Here is a 24,616-nt window from a genome sequence, read left to right as displayed (position 1 = left end):
ATCGGGACGTGTATCTGCGTGGATGGACTGCTGGAGAGATCGACAGAGGAATAGATATCCAGATGTATTTTTTAAACAAAGGATGTGTCATTTAAAAGGAGACTGGAAACAGAAAAGAAGTGGGGGATGAAGGGGATTAGAAGCCCTGAGGGAGGGAGGAAGGGGAGAGTCCAGTCGACTCCTAGACACCTGGTTTGTTCTGGGGCACTGAAAGCGGAGGAGCAGCAAAGTCAAAGATGCCCGAGATGGAAAATCAAAGTTTGAGAAATATCTGCAATATGCGAGCCAGCAGCCATCTGGGGAAATATGTGGGGGACACCCTGTTAGGACTCACAGCATGACTGTGCTTTTGAGTCTGCCGTGGACGCCTGCTGTGAACACCTGCTGTGGACACCAGGTGCTAGGGATGCCTCAATGCGGGTACATCAGTGGAACAGAGGCACCTGTGTGGTCATGGGCCCTGCATGGCCTGGTGAATCCCTACCTCCCTCTGCACTTCTGCTGGCTGGGAACCTGAAGCTGCTCTAAAAAATTAAAGTCATAAAATAAATCGTGGCATCTGCCTCCATGAAGCTGAGATTCTCACGGGAAAGGCAAATGTCAGATAACCTCCACAAGTCAGATGATGAATTGTAAAGAGAGTCACAAAAATTCTGTGAGGTGCTCTCAAGAGAGGACAGGAGGTGGTGGGGAGATCCCCAGCAAGGAAGTGACAGAAGTAGAAACTGAGTCTAAGCAGGGAAGAGGCTGTGGAGTATCAGGCAGAGAAGTTTCTAGCAAAGGAAAGAGAACAGACAAGGCAGCAAAAAGTGAACTCACTGGGAGGAAGAGGTCTTTGGGGGTGGAACACAGGGAACAAGGGAGGGTCAGGCACAGAGACAGAAGGCCCTGCAGCTGCTGGGAGGATATGGAGCTCAAGAGAAGGAGAAGCCACGGAATGGATGCACATGTGTGTAACGTGGGATTCCGTGTGCAGAGTGTGGGGATAGGGTAGGAGGACCAGTGAGGAGACTGTGGGTAGTCTGGGTGACAGTCAGTGATGGCATGAACAGGGGACGTGGGGTTGAGGGAGACTGGAGCTGCAGCTGGAGGGACTAAGGATGGGCCGGACCAGGGTTGAGACAAAAGGAGGTGTCCAGGAGGAATCCCGGTTCCTGACTGTGCAGCCACGTAAGTGGCGGGGAGTGCGGTTGCCAAAGAGGCATCAGGTGACCCTGCTTCCTGATGCGCCAAGGAACGCGTCACCTGTGTGCGGGCTGGGACACATACCTCCTCCCCTTAGAGCAGGAGTCTGTGTTAAGGATCAACCCCTGGCGCTTGGAGCACCTTTGTGGGAACTGGACCACAGGCATGATGAGTGTGCACTGGAAGAGAATAAAGGGTCCAGGATGGAACATAAAGATCAGAACACCCAGGACTGGGCAGACTGCTACCAGCAATGACCAGGGGAAAATTAGGTACTGAAGCGGGAGAAGAGGAAGGACCACCTGCCCCTTTAGACAACAGTGAGGCCTTGCCGTCACCTACCGCCCCCTGCATCGCTCTTCTTCACTATCCGGTATCCCTCCGTCCACCCCTTCTGCCCCCACATATGTACCAATGTCGTACGGATGATGCTCAAGAAAAAATACTCAGCCAGGAGAACATCATGACCTCTATCTGTGTGTTAGCCTCCCAGGAAACATCCTACAACAGGATGTTGTCTGTGGGTTAAACACCATTATGATATGAACTTCCAAACCATGACTTACTGATTCAGAATGTAAGACCTGGAATTTGTATAGCAGTGCAGCAACTGAACCTGAAACCAGAAGCTAGAACTTGGGCCACACACACAGTCCACTCAGGGACCAGCACACTCAGTGACCTGTGCTGTTGCCAAGGTGATGTCAGAACTCTGTGGTGCCATATGTAGCACACACAGGTGACAGTTCAGGTCTAAAGTAACTCATCTGCCAGTGATTTACAAGGCAGAAAGTCACAGAAAGAACATCACATTATATTCACAGTAAATCATCCTTCAATCCAAAATGAGGGACATGCTGGGATGATTTCTGCCTATTCACTATCTGTGACTTCTCAGGATTCAATGAACAACGCTGTTAATCCCTCTGTGATACACTGTAAAGCCAGAAACCCGGGGTGGTGCCTGCCCTGCCAGACAGGTGGCGCTGAAAACTTCATCAGAATGCTGTCATTGAGCCCCAGGAAATAGATACATTATCACCACCATGAACAAGGAGGACCAAGTCTAAGAGCAGCAAAGTGGAGTCACTCCAGGAAGATCGCCTTGGTGGAGCAAGTCCTTGAGCCCAGGTCCCCCAGTGCCAGAGGCTATTCCCTCACCTACTCCGCTGGGGCCTTTGCCAACTAAGTAAATGAATAGAATACAAAAAGAAGCACCCTACGTCCTCTGCATAGAGGAAAGAGACAGTGTAAATTTGGGAGGAGGGACTTTACTCCTCTGTTTTTAAAGAAACAGGTAAAATCGGGTCAACACAAAACCATATAGATAAACACTATGTAGTTATAAGAAACATCAGCAAAGAAATGTTAAGAATCAACTCATGAAAAGGGCTGTTAGCATTCACCATAGGGAGTGACACCACAGTTCATGCATATAATGGTTAATCAAACCATCACCAGTAGCTGTCAGGAGTGAGAGTGGATTATTTGCAGCAGGTGAGGCCCAGTATACTGCATGCAAGTATGGCTTCCCACACTCCAGGGTTTACTCTTTGCCACAGATGTCCTAGCTGTCAATCACTAAAATGATAGGAATGTAGTTCAGATTTATCTAAATGATGTTGTAAAAGATGAGGAAATCATGAGCTGCCGTGATTTACTAAGCTCAATGTACAAACTTCATGCTATAACCCAAGGAAAGGCAGGGCATGCTAAATACAAAACCTCAGCGTTGAGACACAAGGCACTCCTCAGACAAGCAAACCCTGTCATGTGCTATCTTTAGTGAAGTCTTAAGTTACTAGATTTGTGTGTATTCCTCCTCCTTTTAAGTTACTAGTAGAAATGGCATGCCTGTAATCCCAGCTACCCAGAGGCTGAGGCAGGAGGATCACAAGTTTAAGAACAGTTTTAGAGAAAACTTCTCAAAATTAAAAAAATTAAAAGGGTTGGAGATGTAGCTCAGTGGGAGAGTGTCTCTGGGTTCCATCCCTAGTACCAAAACTGAACAAAAACAAAAAAGCTACTAGTAAAACAGAGACACTCTCTGTGCCTAATTTGATTATCTCCATAAAAACTAAACTGCATCTTTCAGAATGTTAGTATATGCCTGATCCCATATCCTAGAATCTGAAACTATTTAAGTTTTACGTCCTGGGCTTTGGTAAAGTGGCTCAAATGAAAGTCACTCCTTACTCTTAGCAAAACAGAAATAAATCAGAAGGACAAACAAAAATGTACTAGGTAAGTGATCTATCTGAACAAAACCAGTTCTATAGGACATCAAGGATGAAAGAGACCAAGAAAAAAAAGTCACAGGCTTTTCAAAAACATTTTCTCAACTTTTTACATAAGTTTGAAAATGCATTCCTTCATTATGCCGCTCAGCCCCACTCTTACCTCTGCACAGGAAGGTGGCATATTCAAGAGATCAATGGACACCAAGTCAGGGAAGAGCAAAGTCTCCTTTGCCAAAAGATATACAATAGCCCAAGGGAGCTTTCCCCAACAACGCTGTGCAGATAGAAAGTCCCAGAGGGACTTCCCAAAAGGGGTGCTGTGGCTAAGTATGCCTTAGAAACACCAGAGGCTGGCTCCACCATCTTAGCTATTGACAGCACACAAATGGGCAGAGCCTGGAAGAGGCCATCAGTCGAAATGACACTTACTTAACCCTTCTAACCCAGCACCCTTTAAACAGGTCAGTTCAGTACTTCTCTACCTATGACTAGGGACTAGTTTTCTTTTAATTTCCAGTTCATCATGGTCTGAATCCCTCATAAAATACGGTAAAACTTTTACAGTGGAATTAACATTTCAAAATAAAGACATAAAGGATACATACCCACAATTTCAAGTTATTAGCTTAACAGGCATTAACTTTCTCCCTTAAACAGGGATAAAAGTTCTAAGCCTTTAGAATTAGTGTCTTTACTCATCTTATCACAGACCGGTAACAAGTTTTGACTGGGCTGGTTTCTGGTCCCTGGTCCACACTTTGAGTAGCACTGTGTTGGATCACAAAATCCCTGTGTTCTGTAATATCCATCAACTCCTGTACCATACCTTTTGGGAAATGCTGATGTAGCACAAAAAGACACAATGTCATAGCCTTAAAGTCAAATTCCCAACAAATATTCATCCAATCCACCCACACATTATGGAAGGTTCTAGCTGGAATTCAACTTCATAGTGAGTTAAAGCAAAACACCTCTATGGGGTTTCTTTTAGGTGAGAAGATTGAAAAATGAAGAAGTTGAGGAACTCACTTGAGGGTCTCCAGCGACATCTGTAAGTTGTAATTGCGCTCCTGTTCAGGCAGCTTGGAGAACTCCACCAGACACGGGTGCTGTCTCTTATTGTCATCTCTAACCTGGAACACGACAGGAAAAGACATGGAATACTCTCAGACACAAGCAATGGTGCTTCAACAGGTGGCAAGTGGGGACCCAGAGCAAGCAGCAGCACTCAGAGCACCGCCGAGGGGAAGCGCCGAGATCCCAGCCCAGGTCAGGTCCAGGGTCAGGGTCAGGGTAGGCCAGCATCCTCCGTGCTCCCTGCCCTGCCCACGCCTCAGCTCCCACGGCCTCTGCCACACACGCTCCTCTCCAGTGCCCACCATGCTGCTTGCTCCACTCCTTCCAGTGTTTGCTCAAACCTCACTTCCTCCACGAGGTTCACCCGCCTTCCTAGCAGGGCACTGTGCCCGCCCACCTTACTCTTTATTTGTTCAAAATACACCTGTTAACATAGGTGTATCTATTTTTTGGTTTATTGTCTGCCTCTCTGCACTTGGAAGTGAAGAAGGAAGGAGTGAGGATTTGGATCTTGTGTTCTTTGATGTTTTCCAAATCCCTAGAATGTGCCTGAGGTGTGGCAGACACTCGGTAAGTTTTATAAATTGAAACGAATCCTGTGTAAGAATATGTGGTAATGACTTAGTTTAAATTTGCAGTCATTTTTCTGTTTAGCACTAACCTGATTAGAGACATCAATACACAACATGATTGACTAATACCGAACTTACTGAATTGGTCCTGGCTGTTCATTTCATCCCTTGGAAGTTATCTCCATTCTCACAAATCCCTCTATTGCTTTCACAAAACTGGTTAGCTTAACACAGGCATTTTTCATAGTAATCCTTGGTATAGACAGCTATCCCTCAGAATACACAGGGAGTTGATTCCAGAACTCTCCATGAGCACCTAAACCCATAGATGTTCCAGTTCCTTCTTAAAATTACAGTGTTTGCATATAACCTGAAAGCACCCACCTGGATATGTTAGATTATCTTTAAATTACTTAAATTATCTGATGCAAAGTAGATAATAGGTAAATATCGTTACACCATATTGTCAAGGAATAATGACAAGAAAAAGGAGCCCACGTATGTTTAATGCAGATGAAATCTCTCTTGAATATTTTTGATCTGCAGTTGGTAGGAGCCACAGAGAGGAAACCAAAGATAACAGAGAACCAACTGAGACGCTGTATGAGCAATGGCATTACACTACATTTAAGATTTTAGGAATGAGGAAGAGGTTCCCTATCCTTGCATTGGTAATTAGGTTTTCTTTTCTTCTTAGAGACCTGAATTACAGCATTAGTGCCACAGGGGCACTAGATGACAGCCATATGCTGTCAGGGAACACATTCCTCCATGGGAATAGTCACCAGGTTCTCTAAGTGCCACAGGAAAAGTATGCAAACACAGGGGAGGACTTTTTTAAAATTCTCCATGAAAATTTTTTGAATTTTTACAATTTTTTAAATTTTAAAAATTCCCAGTTGGAAAGAACATCTTCATTCTTCTCTTTCTTGCAGTCATTACAAATGAGTAAGACTTATACATGAAACTGAGTTTTTAAATTTGGCTTAGAAATCTCTAAACCCAAACCAAGTGAAGTGTGTGAGCCCCAGGTAATCCCCTGCATAGAACTCTACCTCCACCATTGTCCCAGAGAAAAGCCAAGGCCACCACCCTCTGAGGTGCCCAGAACAAAACAGGCCCCACCCATTCATGTGGCATTCTTGAACTCTGAACTGCCTCCTCCAATCACGCCCTCCGTCCCCAGGATAGGCAGAGTGGGGACACTCACTGCCCAGTGCAAGTGGCCAGTGCAAATGCCTGGTTCCTTCCCCTCCTCACTCCACAGATGCCGGTTCGTCTGGCCAGAATCTGGTCCTGCTCTGACTGCAGCCCACCCGTACTGGCCTTGGGGTTAACGGCTACCTCCTGGAAGCCTCCCGATTTCTCAGAAAGGACCCACACCGTCTTTTTCTCCCTGTGACTGGTTTCATGTCTTCACTGAGCTACCCAGGAAGCTCCGAAAAGGTAAAGGCAGAACCTTAGACTCGAGGTCCTTCTGAATTTGCGTCCTCAGTACCAAGCACAAGCAGTCTAGTAGAGGACAAGCAATGAGTGTTAAAGGGACAGATAAACGATAGAGTGGACCTGCCTGCTGTTGTTCCATGAAACAGAGCCCTTACATGATGCTCCTGTGCAAAATATCCCAGATCAAATAAAATTTATGCAGAAAAGTAACACTTCGACACACCCGACAGTTAAGCATAAATTCCAAAACACACACGCATACACACTTGAATACTTAGAAACCTCATTGACAATGTTAACGAGCTTGTGAATTAGCCTAGTAAAGGCCAATACCTTACCCTAAAATAACGGAGATCTGAAGGTCTGGGACTCTAACTACTTAACTGGAAGGAGATTCAGGCAAGGTCTTGTAAACAAGCTGGACATGAGTCACATGTTCAATGAAAGGAGGGTAAAAAACCTCCTCACCTGTCACTTCCAGACTCTCCCAAACAGATGACAAGGAGCCTGGAGCAGTGCTTGCCCAGAATGGGTCCCGAGAAACCCGCAGGAAGGATTTCTGGAGCACAGCCCAGGAAAGGGGCAGATGGCAGCAGGACTGCAGAGACCCAGGGCTCAACCTTCCCTGGAGCCACATGAGGCTCAAGTTGCTTCAAAGCACCTTGGACCAAGCAAGGGTGACTTGAGGGAACGGGGAAGGGGGTGGGTATGACTCTGAGCCACTGTTCCATTTCAGACTCCGAAAACTCAGTGAGTTTTGAAGGTAGCAGGAAGAGTCTGGATAGTGCTGACTGGAAGTGAGTAATGAGAACTTCCCCTCAGTTTTTAAAGAAGATCCATCACAAATACTTGACTGCTAAGTGTAACTACTGAGGTGATTAATGAGCTTGCAGTGGACAGTGTCCTCACTGAGCACAGCCCTCAGGGAATGCTGCTCTCTCCAGGGGCCTGGGGGTTTCTTTCTTTTCGTTTTCAGTATGAGCTCTTAATCGTCCTAGCCTATAATTGTCTTTCCTTCATCTTGAAACTTTTGGTGAATTTTGTCTAATTCCTCTGGCAACTATGTACACATTTATAATCTCTCCTGATCTTAACTTGTGGCTCTTTTTTTATTTTTTTTAAGCATTTATTCGCTTCCTTATTTTTAAGTCAATGCACGCAACACCAAACTAGATCCTGAATAAGTGGTTGCTGATGTAACAAACATCTAACCGCTGTTCAGTTGATGCAAGTGAAAACCGGTTCTCAACTCAAAGTTAGAAAACCTGGCTTCCAGTGCAAGAGCTGCTACTCACTAGCTATAGGACTTCTCCAGAGGCATTTACCAACTCTGAGAAGAGCATCCTGTACATCATCAGATAAAAAAGTAATGACACATAGCCCAGCCTAATATAGGGACAATTCAGCCTGATATTCCAACAGAATGCACAGCCATCTGCAGAGGAACATGGCTGAGTGGGGCAGAGTACCTAGAGGTACAACTCACACGAGCAGTAAACGCTCTTCATTCAGAGCATGAAGCAAGGGACTGTTACTGAGAGGAATAATTTCTATGTTCAATCAGGTATAACAAAATACTACAATCTTTGGGACATTTAGAATAACAGTATTATAAAGATGAAAGTATTAACAAGGTCCTAATAAAAACAGGTCTTTCGATTTTTTAAAAAATTATAAACTAAGACCTTTAGAAAATAAGCATTTGGAAACATTTAATCATTAGTTCTTGACCTATCCTCCAACTGTGAAGCCAACTGTGACGTTCTGCTCACAGATCTTGGACCAGGTACAGCTGGAACTGAGAGGAGAAGAAAACCAGGCAGAGGAAAGAAAACTAACTTTCTTCTTTTCACTTCAGGTTTGAGATATTTTTTAAGTGGCTTAGAAATCTTACCCATTGTCTGTTAATCTTGATTTGAAAATATAACTTTCAGCCCAAAGACAGGTAACTTTTAATGACTTAGGCACTAAACCATCCTTCAAAGAGCCTGCAAATAATCTCACTTCTTTAGAAAATAAAAATAAAACCTGTATAAGAGCTAATACACAGAAAAAAAAAAATCGACCCATTTGATTCATATCATCCCATAGCAGAACAGGGGGAAAAGGTTTTGTATTCGAAAGATGTATCAACAGAATCTGAAAAAAAAATTTCAAAATTGTATACCGGACCATACTGCCAGCCAAGTTCAATTTTATTCATGACCCACAGTTCATGGATATTCTCTGCCAGTTTCTCTCTTATCCTCTCCAGGTGAGGAGGCAACACGATCTAAAATTAAAAAAAAAAAAAAAAAGAAAGAAAGAAAAGAAAAGCAAAACACATCAGAAACTCATGTAGCAAGGTGCAGGGCCCTAACACTGCCTCGCAAGCCATTAAGTCACAGTAATGCCACTCATCCTAGAACACCTATTCCACTGCCTTCTTTGGGAAAATTTGGGAACCTTTGCTTAAATTTATTTTTTGGTGACTACTTAGGTTTCTAAGAGAATTAATGAACAAAGTAAATGGAGTGTTGATGGGAACAACTGAAGGGTGTTAGTGGACGTGGGACACCCACCAACGGGTGCACGATTTAAAAAGGTAAATCACTCCAATGCTCCTACACCAATCTGGCTGGCGCCCCAGGCCAGGGGGACAGGAAACCAGCGCTTGAGTTATATTGCACCAGCTCTTTGAGCCTGTAGATGTCTGACTGCTGTAATCTGTGTTTCCCTGAACTGTACTCTGTTCTTTAGGTGGTTTCCAAACAAAATTTTCGAGAAGAAAAGCATTTACCTGTTCTCATTAAATGGGGATGTTTAAAGACCCCTTGATACAAAGCACAAAGCGGTTTTCAAGGTGGGGAGCTGGGTTTTTCCCGTCTTGATGAAGCAAGCCCTCCTGGGGGGCCCCACACAGCTCCTCCGCAGGGTAAGCGCCTGCCAGGCCCACTCGAGAGGTGCCGTTTCCACAGGGAGCAGCTACCTCTGCCCGTTTTCCTGGCACCTGCTGCAGTCACCTGGCTCTTGGGTGACCCTTGATGTACCACCAAGGCACAGCCCCACTGCCCAACCCCATCTCCCCAAGGGCATTTCCTGATAAACTCAGTAACACTAAACATCCTGCCACTCTTCAGCAAGGGACAATGCAAACTGAACCCTAGCCACGAACAAGGTACTTCAACCCTTTAACCACAAAATATAAAGAATCTGTGTGGTGGAACTGGAAACGCCACTAAAGGAACCAGACAGCAGGGTGATAAGCAACTGACGCTCCGAGGCCTTGCGTTCATTCAGCCTCAGACGTCAGTAACGATGCCTTGGATCTTCAAAAACCAGTCAACTGAAACATCCAGCCAACCTCACTCAGGTAGCTCCACCATCACAGGGAAGCCATGATTAATTAATTCACAGTCAACCTCAGGACACAGTGTGTCCGAGACAGGGAGGCATGAACGGTGACCGATGTCCCCTGGGTGTCCATTGGTGAGGAGGGGGTACCTGCGAACTGTGTCAAACGGCCTCAGAATCTCAATCAACAAGGCTTCTACTTTCCCCATAGTCCCAGAGCTGGCATTTGATCCCAGGCATCTTAATCCTGGTGCCCACGATCTCAATCTCTCCCTGAGGTAAGGTCAGCTAATCATCTTCAACATAAGAAGAAGAAATAAAAATCTCCATGTTTGTTCTATGTACAAAAGTACACTCCAAACTCAGAGGGCACTACACCCACGTGGTGTCACTTCAAGTGCAGAATGCTACCCCAGCTACCAGGTCACCCTGACACTGTTACACCGTGAAGTCATTTGCATAGCGGTGCACCTAAGCTCCACCTACTGCTATCTTTGCCTATTTTTTAAAGTATAATATGCATGTTATAAACTAAATAATATTAACTATTTTAACAAAACCTTAAAGACAGCCTAGAACAGTGCTTTTAAAACTTCAGGTGGTGACACATTTGTGACTTATGAAATAATCTTGGCAGAGTGAGGTGACTCTTTTTCACAGTAAAGAAATCCAACAAAAGATGGGTGGGGGGCAGTGGTACAGAGGAGTATTATTGTATGTGACTTCCTGTAAGCAGGCACGTGGGTCTTGTTACTGAAAATGCATTCCTCGGGGCTGCAGGGAGCACCACCGAGCGTCCACGTAACGATTGCAGGACGGACCGCCTACCTGGGTGGTGTCCACGGGGATGGGTGTGAAGGCGGCCTGTGTCAGGGACACGGTGGGGCCCAGCAGGTCTCGCGTGTACGTCCTCTCCTGCTTGTACTCTCTGCTGTGCTCCACTTTCAGCTTTTCTTTGGGCAGAACAGCTTCATAACAAGGAGCGTAACCGGGCGGAGGAAGGAATTTGAATTCTCCATGTCGCCCCCCAAGCAAAAAGCGTACCCTAAAAAGGATGCATATCAGAGTCAACTACATCCTTAGGGAAAGTGCACCCTAGTTTTCTAATTAGCAAAATTAATAGGGAAGAAAATTAGTGCAAAATTAACTTTATCAGAAGCCACATTATTTCCTAAGTACCACCATAAGGGCATCGCTTTCGAATCCAAAACCCTCCAACAATAACAGGTAAACACATGAGGGCAGCACATTGATCCAAAGACAAAACCTCGTTAGCATGCATCCATGGGTCAGTGGAGACCTAACAGTCCCTGCAGAAATAACTAAAAGCACACGCATCCTTCTTCTATGTAAATAAAGTGCAAGTCCATAGCAACTGGCCACTCCATGTCCCAAGGTGCATGGGACATCTTCTTTTTTATTCCAAGGAATAAAAAGATGAAAAGAAGATATGATCTAAGTATCTATATGCTTAAAAATTCAGGGCTGAACTACATGTGAGGCAATAACCACTCTTCAGCACCTGATTTACTCATGGACTTCCTTTGACTGGACTTGGGTATCGACTCCATTTGCTGAAGAAAGCAGGTACACTTCATTTCTTATTGTTTTCCAATTTCAACAGCAATAACTTCCTAAAATTTTTAGACATAATTTTCATTTAATCGAAAATAATTTAGTCTGAGTTCCACTGGACAATGCTTTTTGAAGTGGATCAATGTATCAATTTCTTAGGGCTCTTGGCTTCCAAGAATAAAACAAATTTTTCATTTCCCTTGTAATTCCTTTTCTAACTAATTGTGTTTTAGTTCCAGGTAAAAATAATAACAAAAAAGCAGAGGGCAAAAATTGAGGAAAAATAAAAGCTTTAAAACAATTTGAAACAAACATGATTTGGTTAAATATACCAAAAAAATGTCATTGGTACATGAATTACTCTGTTCTTCATTTATATGGTGCTTTTGAAACTAGGAGTTACTCCTGGGAGGAACATTCTAACTAAAAGAATAACCAAAATGAATGACGGTCAGCAGGAATGAGGGAGACCCACAGAGACCCAGGTGGACGACAGGGCGGCCCCTTGTTAGATCACTCAGGATCATGATCATCTAACTCAAGATGATGTTAGATCATCACACGCTCAAGTTTTCTCTGTAGAACTTCAGGGAACTAGAGTCTTAGTTTGCTTCCCTCTGGTAACAGCAAAAATGAGGAAAGAATTAGAGGAAACCACCTTGACAGAGTTGGTCACAGGCAGAGAATTTACCAGTGAAACAGGTGGAGGAGCCCATGATCTCAACAGAAGGGGCACTGAATTTCTCTAGGAAGAAGGGAAGGGGATAGGATGGGGGCCAGGTGGGGAAAAGGGAAACTTAGTGAAAATAAATTCCAGAAAGTGGTGGTTTTTGTGGTATCACTCATTTCCCCCTTATTGAATAGTACAGTGATCCCAAGAAGTGACCCTGAACTATTTTAGGATGCTGGCTGGAGAGAGCCTTGCTACCCAGAGCTAAATGGGGGAATAGATGGGCAAAGCACCCGGCCTCCCAGCTCCCTCTCGGGCGAACCTTACCTCTGCCTTCAAGGAACAGGCCACACTCCCTGCGGACAGATGCCAGGAGGGAGGAACAAAGGTTAGAGAAGCGGGGTGGTGGCCAGACAGAGCCGTCTGTGGAAGTGTGAGAGGTGAGAAGGGAAACAGACCAGAAAACAGAGGCATACTAACTTTATTCCTGCAGAGAAACTAACAACGGGAAAGAAGAGGCCATCAATGTTGAAATTCTCAAACATTCCTTGAACAGGCTGTCCGTTAATTCGAAATGAGATGCTTGGGGCACTTAGATCTAAACAGCAACTGATGACATCATCAGTTCTCAACAGGTGCTGGTTTGGTGAGCTGACAGTGCGGGCAATACAACCTAGTGGGGAGAGACATTGAGGAAGGTGACGCATTTTCATCTCAGAGCATCCAGGCAGCGACAAAGCAATGCACAATGCTAGAATGGACAGACTCTAATGTGCCATGCTGAACTCTCGATAAAGAAAAAAAGTTTCACATTTTCAGGACCCAGGCTTCCTTGTCAGAAAGTGGACCATCTGATGTAATATCTGCATGGAGCTGGAAGATCTTTGCTGCAGAAATTATCTTATAGTAAATATCATAATGATTTTAGGGGACATTTTCCAGGAACAGATCCAATGTGAAATAGCTTCCTTCTCACTCACTTGGTGCTACCTTCAGCAAATCACCTCCCTGCCCTGAACCTGGATCTCTCATGAGCAGAACACCAAATGCCATCACCTTCTAGAATTGCCATGGTGATTAATTTAATGGTTGACCAATATCAGTCTCAGATACACAAGACACTGCTTGTTAAGTTCTTTTTAAAATACTATGTCCCCTTTGTTTTTATAAGTGCAAAATAAAATTATATAAGAATAATGAAAGAAGAAAATGTGCTCATTATTTCTTGCTGTGTATTGTATATAGAGAGAAGATTTTATGCCATTTGGTTTACTTTACAATTTATTTCACTTGAGATCTTGTTTGGAATCTTGAGTACGGGATACACTTGGAGACAGGAAAATAGTATTTGATAAATGCCCCTTTCACCCTGGCCATCCGAGGCTCTAAGGCTATTCTGACTACATCAGAACTCCTTTGTGATTAGTCCCAAGGGCTTACTGGAAGAAGGGAGGTAGGGTCCTCCCAAATCCAGGCTCTGACCAACACAAACAGCCCTCTGTTTGAGTAAAAACTAAAACGGGTTCATGATACATGCTTTGCATTTTTATGATACCTGTTTTTATCTCTGGCACGGCAAGATTTTTACCAAGAACATTTTTCAATGCCTGTGATAGCATCTACTTTTTAAAATATGCACACTTTTTATTTCACCAACATTCATATCTTCAAGCAACAAAATCACTATAAAGTGGCTCTTTCAGAATTCCCTGAATAAAGGCAGCTTTGAAAATTTATGGTAGCAATACGGCTCATGGAAAAAGGCCTATTTCTATGTCTGCATCAAGAGCTGCAGTTAATAAAAATGTTATAGCTATTCTTACTATTGGAAAAACAGGTGTATACTATAATCCAAATATATTGCTCATTTAAGGAACACTATTAAACTAATGCTGACAGCTATCTAACAATCACTGAGGTAAACCGTTTTGCAATGTCTGAGACAGACAGGAATGACCCCAGTGAGCGACCTGAGGCTACAGTTTCAGCGGCTCTCAGTGCTGAGTCACCGGGCAGCATCTTCAGTTGCACCCATACTGGATCCATGAGAACCCCAAGCCTGTTCTCTGCCTTGGCCAGGAAGGGAGATGATGGCACCGTCTCTCCTGAGCTGCTACGTGACATTGCTCTGTGCTTCCTCTATACCAAAATTCCCTGAAAGCATCAAGATTTCTCATGCCTTTGCTCCTTCAAACATCTGGAAGGCCCAAAGAGCAATGCTGCACAATGTTTAAATTAGAATAAATGGAGATACAGCTCAAAACTGTTGCTTTTGGGGCAAACCCTGGTGCCAAGGAACATCTTCACTCCCTGGTTACAAAATATTCACTTATTAAATGTCTTCTCAAAGTCACCAACATTTGACAATTTAGATTCTACATCAACCATTGATAATAAAGGAACAGGAGCATAAACCCCGAGAAGGTGATTGAAACTACAATGAACCAGTCCTGGGTAACTCAGTCAGACTCTAGACTTGGCTCTCTGGACTGGGAGAGAATGCATCCTCCAAGACAGGTAAGACGTGGTTCGCAGTTTCTTGCTTTTTTTTTTTTTTTTTTTTAATGATGGACAACTATTATCTCTTCATAAACATGTTCCAAGTTCCAAGGTACTTTTCTCCCAGAATTCCACAACCTCCCATCCTTCTACTGCATGTCCCACTCACTGGACTGTTTTCTGTGCTCACTGTTCTATTTAATGGATACTGAAATCAAAGGCATAATGCACCCAACTCAGTTCCCTAAGTACAAGATTCTTGCAACTTCTTGAAAGAAAAAGCTTCAAACTGAATGCAAAACCCAAAATGGTGAAATGTGCCATGAGGGCTAAAGTAACCTGAAGCAACTTGGTGTCATCTTGTGGAGCAGTTTCCCTGCCAACCTCTGCCTAATGAGGAAACGGCACTCGCCTGCCTGAGCGCCTCTCTCCTGCGGAGTGGCCCTGGAGCTAGAGAAAGGATGATAAGACCCAAAGGACGTAGGTGCCATTTAAAAATAGACGTGAGCCCTGTTTTAGCTGGGCAGGCCTTCGAAGCTAGTGCTCTTTGCTTCGGAGTGGTCACAGGACAGTTTACCACGGGAACAAGGCACTGTGGCTGTCATCTTACTGGCACAGGCAATCCATGCCACTGTGAGGACCGTGTCCACATGCCCAGATAGATGAACTACCTAGGACCCATCGCACCTGGATAACTGAGACCCTGGCATTGAATAAAGGAGGCAGTCAGTAGCTACTGCTGTTTGACACAAGTACGTGGAGTTCTTTCACTTCACAAACTCATCGCCATATGTGCAGATGTAGCTGACTTTAATTTTTAAATTTCTTCTCATAAGCTGTTAAACCTGCAGCATTACTAAATGAATAACCCTGGCGACCTCCAGGCAAACATCAGCTTTTTAAAACTTAACTTTCTGATCCTCTATGCACTAAATGCTTTGAAAAATATGCCAGGGTCATAGCAGGCCAGTGTTCTAAATGTAGCTCTGTGAACACGAGCATGTGTCTGCAGAACCCAGAGGAGCGCCAGCACTAAAAAGCATCTAGGGAATCAAGAGCCAGACTCTTAAATCAGCCAAACCTCCTATGAATCAGAGGAAGGAATATTATTTGCTAATGCGTAGTACTCATTTCAATATATATTTAGCCAACAGCACTGGGAGCTGGCACAGTGAACTATACGTTTATCTTCAGCCCTTTCTACGGTTCTGGAGAGAAGTGTTACTTCCTCACGAACACGCCTCACGTGGCACCGTGTGGATTTCTCCATTATCTCACGGGAGGCTGACCTCATCTATTTCTTCCAATCACTTTCCAGGGTTTGTGTTTTGTGCTTTATATACTGGAAGCTAAACTCTGCACACCACAGTTAAAGTTGGAAACACTAGTTTTTGCAGTTCACTCATCCACTGCAATGCTGCTTCTAAAATACACTGTGCATAAGCCAAACAGCCCTCTGGCCAAGGTACTGTAATTGTGATTGTTGGCTTTTCTCTAGTGGAATTCTGGTTTTCACCCGACTCTCTTATTCACCTTCTAGGGCTGATGTGAAGTTTCTGAGTGACACCTGTCCCTGACAGCTGCAGCACCAATCACTTTCAGACATGCACAGCAGGGTCACGATGTCCATCGAGAAGAAGGGAGGTACTCACCTGACCAGAGATGAAGGCCGTCAAAGCCGTAGGAGAAGAGGTCATCGCCGACACCATTGCCGCCCCACTCTTCACCCCCTCCAGGGTAGGGGGAGTAGCCCTCCGTGGAAGCCCAGCCCACGCGCAGGTGAGTCGCTTCCGCGGTCACGAAGGGCTCAGTGTGGTCCACCATGAGCTCATAGTACCACTTCTTATACTGAGCGGACCCTTCGCTGACGCCCAGGAAGATGTTGGGCCTCATGCTTTAAAGAGAGGGAAGAGCACGTGAGCCAGGGCCAGGCCTCCCCCTGTGTCCTGTGCATCTCACTGTTCTGATCCTGAGTCCTACCTCTCTAGGGGGCCACCCTAGCGGTCTCCTTCAATGCCACAGAGACGCCAAAACCACCCCTGGGGCGGCACAGCAACAGCCTGCCTCCCAGCTGGCCTTCAGGGACAGCGACTGCTTTCTGGTCTGCTGGGCAAAGCCACTCAGGGTCTAGGAGTTGTCTTATTTGCTCTGCATCATCTTTTGTACCATTTGTTAAGTGTGAGCCTCAAAGTGAGGCACCTGGGGCAGCAGGGCTCTGGAACCCGTGGGGTTGTTATTAACCCAGGGCCCTCAGACAGCTCCCAGGCTGAGCTTCATGTCACATGGGTGAGGCCAAAGCAGGTTCTGTCCTTTGTGAAAGAAGCAAGGTGACAAGCAGGGGCTGTTCCCTCCGTGCCCTGGCGACTGAAGAGTTTGCCAAGGTGTATGTGATTCTTCTTTACCAGGGGCCTGCACTCTGCAGTCACCCCGTCAGTGGTGTCTCAGAAAACACCCCCCGCATTGGGGTAGGTCTGTCACACAAGGAAGTCTTAAACCAGTCCTGCTCAGACAATCCAAAGCAGGACACACAACTCACTCGGCCCCTTTGTTTAAGACTAAATGGAGGAGCTCGTGCTGGAGGCCCCAGTCGCTGCCACCACACAAAGCATTTTGTTGACTGCAAACTGCATTGTTGATTTTGTTTATTTCAGGGGACAGGAAAGGTGATGGTGTCAGGGCATGGCAGGTAAGAGCTGGGTCTGGAGCTGGACCTGAGTCCCACATCCAGTTCTGCGCCTCTCTCCTACCATCTGGAGGTCACGGCAGTGCCCAGGAATGAAGTGTCCAGGAATGAAGGCACACAACACTGACAGCGGACAGCACGTGGCTTGGTAGCTGGCACGTTACACTCAATGAACATTAGGTTCCTTGAAAGACAGATCGGACTGTAGATGCCATTTCATTGGCTACTTGTGGAATTTATTGTATTTCAGACTTCTCCTTTTTATCCGACAAGGCGGGCACCTCAGAGTTATGTTGAAGGATAATGTTTTCAGTCATACTATAAGAAGGGATGACATAATTGCATACAACCATAGCCCTGTTTACTTGTCAGGGACAATCCATTTACATGTGAATGTGAACAGAAACTGCTACACACCTATTTGTGGTAAATCCAAATTTTGTTTGGTCCATCTATTACCATCATTCCACTGCTTGGTAGAAAACAATACTTACATCATTCACTGGGGAAATACATTACAAATCCTAATAAAACAAACAGACCATCTGCTTCTGGATGGACGGAGAGCTTTTTCACCAGGTTACCTATTTGGGACATCATCCATCTGGATGTACCTGCTAACGTGGTTCACAAGACGGGTCTGCAGTAAAAGATCACGTCCTGGCAGGAGATTGTCACAGATGAGATGCTGGTTAGAGCGGACGGCAACCCCATGGCAAACACAGAGCGAACACAAGACATCCAGGACCTGAAAGAGAAGCCACTTCCAGCTTGAGTCTAGGTGGCCTCAGATCCTGGTGTCAGCTGCACCTTCCAGGAAGCAAATCCACCCCCAGCTACATCTGACTCAGTGGTTTAAACACACAGTGGGCATCGCACTGGTTTTCCAACCTCTCTTCACACACAAATTGAGGGCTGTTCAAGCCCCTAGTGACACTATGAAGAAACACTCACCACTATTACCCACCCACCACTAAGAGATGAGGAGAACTTGGGGAACATTCAGCACGACTTTGAAAAGTTATTTTAACATACATTCTACTTTTTGTTTTTAATTTAATTAGTACATAAAAACATTAAAATTTTACATAGTTAGAGAGTGCCTACATGTATATGTTGTGTAAGGTTCAAAGCAGGACAAACGGAGCTATCCCCTCAAACACTCATCATTTTTGTGGTGGACAATCAGATGCCTCCTTCTGGCTTCGTGGAAATATAAAGAACATGGTTGCCCACTTTAAATGATTCCAGAATTCATTCACGGAAATAAAATGGCTTACTTACTTTATGATTTCTCCCGTGCTTATCTAAAAGTGAGATAATGGATTTAATGTGTCCTTCTTTAATAATATTTAGCGCTTCTGGACTTTCCACTAACACACAGTGTAGAACTTCAAGAATGCCTAAGGGTAAAAGAGAGGGAAAGTGAGACTGGTCAGCCCACAGGGACGTGCCTCCCTTCACATCCCATGAACTGTGCTCGCTCTCTCAGACACATAACTGCTCTGTGCTCCACGTGTTTGCCACAGGGCACTGCAGCAGGTAACAGGTGGCATTTGCAAGAAGGGACTGATATCCAAAAACGATGAAATTGGCGAGGAAGGAAAAGGCAAAACCCTAAAAGAGAGTTAAGTGAGAAGCCTGGTGATCCCACGGAGGGCACACAGCAGCTCCAGGCCACGGTAGGCAGGACGGGTGGAAGCTGCTCTGGTTTGGATAAGAACTGTCCCCGGTAAAGCTCCTGTGCCAGAAACAAGACACCTAACGTAGCCATGTTCACAGATGAAACGCCTGCATTGTGAGAGGTGTGCCTTGACCAGTGGACAGCGGACAGCTTGAATGGAGGACTGTAACTGCAGGCAGGGGGGAGGGGGATGGAGGAAGCAGCTCACGGGGATCCATGTTTTGTCCCTGGCCCTCACTGGCTCTGCTTCCTGGCTGCCACAAGCCTTGTAGCTCTCCTCTGTTGTGGCATCCACCAAGGTGTTCTGCCTCACTCAGACCGGTGGTAAGGACGTCCACCGAGCAGAAGTGGAGCCCCTGAAACCCTGAGCCAAAATAAACTCCCCTCCTCTAGGTTGTCCCTGCCAGGTAGCTCAGTCACAGCATCAGGAAGCCGACTAATACACGGTGCCTGAGCCAGGGCACACTGGTGTGCTCCGTGACCAGAGAGCAGGGAGGGATGGCGCCCACAGGCCAGGTGTGGGCTCCTCGCCACAGCAGAGGAGACCCTGCAATAAGGCAGCTGCTCCAGGCAGCTCCTTCCAGCTCTTGAAGAATAGAGTACAGATCGTTTCTCAGTTGGCAAAACAAGAGAAATAGAAAAGTGAATACAAAGAAAACAGAAATGCACAATATACTGCCAGTGGAAAAGACAGAATATGACTGAAAGTTTGAAAAAGAAAACCTCACGTGAGAATGTTGCGCACAAACTTGAAAAGTTTGAGTACATCCAGGTACATCTCTTCAGAGCAAGCCTGTCAATAATGGGAATGCCTGGCAGCCATGAGCTGCAGAGCACCCGGCAGCTCCGTCGCCCCCACCGAGTACCTACACACACAGCTACACCTATATCTCAGTTACACAGAATGGAAGGGCCTCTGGGGAACCTTCCAGAAACGTCCACACACCTCAGAGTTCACCTTCTTGGAAAAGACATACAAAGTGTCTATTTTAAAAGGCAGAATATAGACGTAATTCTAGGTTGTTATGATCTACACTCAACCCCAGTCCCAAACCATCAGAAAATGAAGGTTTGCAAGGCTAATTTCTTGACTTATAACTAAATTTGCTAAAATATGAACATTTATTTGGTTTAAAGAGCACCCAAAAAGATCTTGAGATCATCTGGGGGTTGTTCAAAATCATTGGCTGTTTTCCAATAACCCAATGACAAGTGAAAATCAAAAGGAGCAGAAAATAAAAATACAAGGAGCTGCTAAGTTAAAGACGTTTTCCTAAGGGTACCAAACTGATCACTTCTTTTGTTGCTAAAATGCTGCTCAATGCACAGCGGCTGGACTATGGAGCCAGCCTAGGGGTCCTCTGACGATGACTGGATGGAGAGAGTGTGGTGTATATATACATATGATGGAATATTGCTCAGCTTTAGGGAAGAATGAAATTGTGGCATTTGCTGGTGTATCGATGGAGTTGGAGAATATCATGCTGAGTGAGGTGGGCCAAACCCAGGAAACCAAGTGTTTTCTCTGGAGCTGAGGAAGAGTGGAGCTGCTTTGGATTGGGGAGGGGAAGTAGGGGGAGGGAAGGTGGGGCGGGACGGACACTGTTGTCTCATGTGCACATGTGGCTGCACGGCCGATGCGGTCCTGCATATGTCAAGTCAGAGGGATGGGAGGTTCTACTCCATTTATGTATGATTTATCAAAATGCATAGATGCATTCTGCTGTCATGTATAACTAATTAGAAATAAACAACTTTAAAAAAAATACTAAACAACTAAACTCAATAGTACATTAAAAGGATTATATACTAAATAAGTAAATGAATAAATACATGCAGCAAGGACCCAAACTCAGTCATTTTGAGCTGACATGAACTAGCACAGAGGAAATGGAAAAGCACTCTTCACAGATAAGTCATGCTACCCCTGATGTCGTGTTTGTCTTTCCCATTATTCATTACTGCAGAACACCTACCAGTGTATTTCTGTAAATGAAGTTGTGGGTTTTGGGGTTTGGGTTTTGGGTTTTGGGTTTTTTTTTTTTTTTTTTTTTTTTTCATTTTCTAGGCACATTCATTTACAGACTTACGGCCACTGCCCACTTCGAAGGCAGGGTTGAGGGTCCGTGACAAAGACCTTACATACACAAAGCCTATGGCATTTGCTCCCTGGCTGCCCTGGGCTGATGTTTGTGCCTCCCTGAAATCAGTATGTTGAAATCCCGACCCATGGTTATGACCCTATGAATAGGGCTGGTGTCCACAGGAAGGAGGACCCACAGCAGATTTTCTATCCCTTCCACCATGAAGGATGAGCCTTCTATGAAAACAGGGGGCCCCTGCCAGACACCAAATCTATGCCTGATCCCTGACTTATCATCCTCCAGAACAGAGAGTAATAACCTTCTGTTTTTTATAAACCACCCAGTCTGTGGTACTTTGTCATAGCAGCGCAAACAAACTAAGACTTTGGTCTTTTACTGCAAAAGTGAACCAATCCGTGCTATAGATTCAACCATTAGGAATAAAAGACCAACAACAACAAATTCTCTTGTAAATAAACACTCATGAAGGTCCATAGCATATATAACATAGGATATCAGAAAAGACGTAAGACCGGATTTCAGAAATGAACAACATATCACAAAATCCAGGAACAGTACCATGACAATAAAACCCTGACTTTTCTTATATGTCACTCAGTCAAGGACTTTGGGATTTCGGCTTTCATATTGAAACTCCTTTTTCAATTTTGCCTGGTTGGACCCAACCAATAAACACGTAGCTTAATTGTACACTGTGTAATTATCCTAGCTCTGACCAAAAAACATCCGAGAAAACGTTTACTTTCAAATGTTGGAAACAGCTGTAAATATGCTGATTTTCTAAAGCAAAAAACTCTTAAAGATAAACAAACTGGAAACACCAAAGGACTTATTTTCAAAACAAAGATATACCGTTGTGTGCAATTTAAATTATGTTGATGGGTGCCTTGAGCCCTTGGTTGAGAAATGGTGTCATAAAGATGACAGAAGAATCAACTAAAGATGACTTGACCACTAAACAGCAAATATACTGAACAAGACCCAGAAACAGCGATGTTTCACAAAGCTTATTGTTATATTCTCAAAGAAAAACCTAAAAGCTTGGAAGATTTTAATATGTTACTGGAATGAAGGAATTATGAATGTGCTACTGATTGGGAAAAAAAAAAAAAAAAACAACCCAGCAAACACAATAAACTAGTAAGGAAAATGGGTTTTTCAAGATATGCTAAATGATTTTAGTGAATTTTTAATAATATGGAACTATATAATGTATAATACATAAATTTTTAAGAGTAGATATACCTTATGATTGCAGCTGTGTACTTTTATAAAATACTAATTTCAAAAAAAGTTTACAAGCTAATACATAAAACTGCTAGTGCTGGTTTTTGCTAGATCCGTATACTTCTCTTTCAATATTTCATAAGTTCTGTGAAATGAATATGAATAACACTGACAAGAGCTCCTTCTCATAGTATTAACATCTTCAGAAAGGAAAGCATGCCCGCGAAGGAAGCCACAGAGCAGCCGAAGACGTGCTCAGGCTGGTTCCCTGAGGACAAAGGTCCAAGCAAAAAGTTTCTCAGTTTTCTGGATTTCCCCTCTTTTCAACATTGGTGAGGCTGTAAGAGTCTCAGTTAAATTTAAGGCTCAAATTTGTGCGTGGGCTCATGAATTTGAGGTGTTCAATAAAGATACATAACAGTTGCTTTGTCCCACTCATTTAAATTAAAATGCAACAAGAAATAAATCTTGTATCACATCCAAGCTCTCTTCCTCTCAAGGGTGGGCATAGCAACCCAGGGAAAATGAAGACAGAAATATGGCAGAATCTTGGTCTGAACTCCTGGAAGCCGAGTTTTCTAACCCTAGGCAAGGGGGGTTCTGTTCACCCAGAACAATCAGGAGCTGGAAGACGAAGCGAGGTGCAGCATGATTACAACACATTTTTAAACATTTACCATGAATTTTGCATGTCACAGTTTGAAGTACCATAAGTGAGAGTATTTTTGTTTGCACTTAGAATGCACATCAGTTTGAAGTCAAGAAACAGTTTCAGTAAAAGATCGAATTCTACTTTCTTAATATTTTCAACAAATAATCAGAGAAAAAGTAAAAAGAAACAATGTGCATTTTGCTTGGTTTCTGTAACAGAGCCCAATTCATGAAATAAATGGAAGTTATTCTAAATAGGAGACCCATATCTCAACCAAATGAGAAAAGAAAGTGGATTAAATTGATGTTAATATTCAGATGCATAAAGGTTTAAAGATAACAATGGCAAACAATGGCAGGCAGGAAAAACACATAATTACACAGACTTCAAAACTTTATAAAGGTTTTGAGGTGAAAATATTCTCATTGTATCTTGAACTCATATAAAGCTGACAAGAGGAGAAAAAGTGACAGGTTAAGATTAAAGTACAACACAGCTTGGCAAAATTAGGAAAGGGAGAGAAAATTTAAGAAAAATGGAAGTTAGTGTCTTGCATTCTTATTCATACATAAAATCAAGGAACATCACAGATAAAGTTCAAAAGCAAAAAGGAAGGGCCTGGAGTGTATTTTGCGGTTTTTTTTTGTTGTTGTTATTGTTTTGTTTTGGTACCAGGGATTGAAGCTAGGAGCGCTTAACCACTGAACCACATCCCCAGCCCGTTTTGTTTTTATTTTGAGATAGGGTCTTACTAAGTTGCATAGGGCCTTACTAAGCTGCTGAGGCTGGCCTTGAACCTGTGATCCTTCTGCCTTAGCCTCCTGAGTCACTGGGATGATAGGCGTGCATCACTGCACCTGGCTTTAGGGTGTGCTTTTGGAAGACAAGATGGATTTGAGTTGAAGCTTCCTGGGGTGACTCAGCTGAGGCAAAACACACAGAATGAGCCATGTGATTACGATGCACTGTGTGAGTCCTCAGGGTCCCAAAGGCTTAGGGATTTATGAAGGACAACCTGGAGGCTAAAGGACAGTTAAAAACAGTGTCAATTAAAGGCAGTTTGTGATACAACAATTAAATAACCAAGTCAGAATTTGATTCTATGCTGATTGTTTTTTTGTATCAATGATCATGTCTCAAAAACCAACAGAATGCCGAGTGAGTCTTGAAACCACACATATTTCTAAGACATTCTAATGTTGCTGACTCCGTGCTTTGAGGGTTTTGTCACTTATTCTACAATTTATCATAGAGTGCATCAGAGGGGCCATACACTGTGCTAGATCCTGGGAGTGAGAAAAAAGAGGAGCCTACTTTGCCGTAACTTCGGTCTCAGAGTTTACAGCACCCAAGTTCAGTCCTCGCTCCAGTAACTCCCTGGACCTTGAAAGAGGGCCCTCTAAGATACATGGCCTCACATGCTTCATCTGTAAAGTGGAAATAGTAACAGAATCCACCTTATAGCATAACCGTGGGAATTCAGTGGTGCAACCCTTACCCAAAATGCTTGGGGTCAGAAGTCTTTCAGATTTTGCATTTACACACAAGAGACATCTTGGGAATGGGAGCAAAGCCTAGAAACGAAACTCATCCACATTTCACATATACCTTATACACACAGCCTGAAGGCAATTCCATATAATATTTTAAATAATTTTGCACATGTGA

The 24,616-nt window shown here is 44.1% G+C and overlaps 1 protein-coding gene across 3 annotated transcripts in view; it reads right to left on the bottom strand.

The window, feature by feature from the left end:
* The window catches only part of RYR2 (ryanodine receptor 2), a 609,490-nt gene that overhangs the window by 248,640 nt on the left and 336,234 nt on the right, over positions 1-24,616 (bottom strand). For all 3 annotated transcript variants that reach the window (XM_079107027.1, XM_079107029.1, XM_079107028.1), the window contains exons 18-24: positions 18,565-18,683; positions 17,895-18,028; positions 16,250-16,491; positions 12,579-12,771; positions 10,682-10,898; positions 8,688-8,792; positions 4,455-4,558 (exon numbers count right to left, since the gene is read on the bottom strand). In XM_079107027.1, coding sequence (XP_078963153.1) covers positions 4,455-4,558; positions 8,688-8,792; positions 10,682-10,898; positions 12,579-12,771; positions 16,250-16,491; positions 17,895-18,028; positions 18,565-18,683 — 1,114 coding nt within the window. The remainder of the gene's footprint in view (positions 1-4,454; positions 4,559-8,687; positions 8,793-10,681; positions 10,899-12,578; positions 12,772-16,249; positions 16,492-17,894; positions 18,029-18,564; positions 18,684-24,616) is intronic.

The sequence above is a fragment of the Sciurus vulgaris genome, assembly GCF_902686455.1.
Source record: "Sciurus vulgaris genome assembly, chromosome: 12".
In the NCBI taxonomy this organism is placed as follows: Eukaryota; Metazoa; Chordata; class Mammalia; order Rodentia; family Sciuridae; genus Sciurus; species Sciurus vulgaris.
This window is presented reverse-complemented; position numbering and strand designations above follow the sequence as displayed.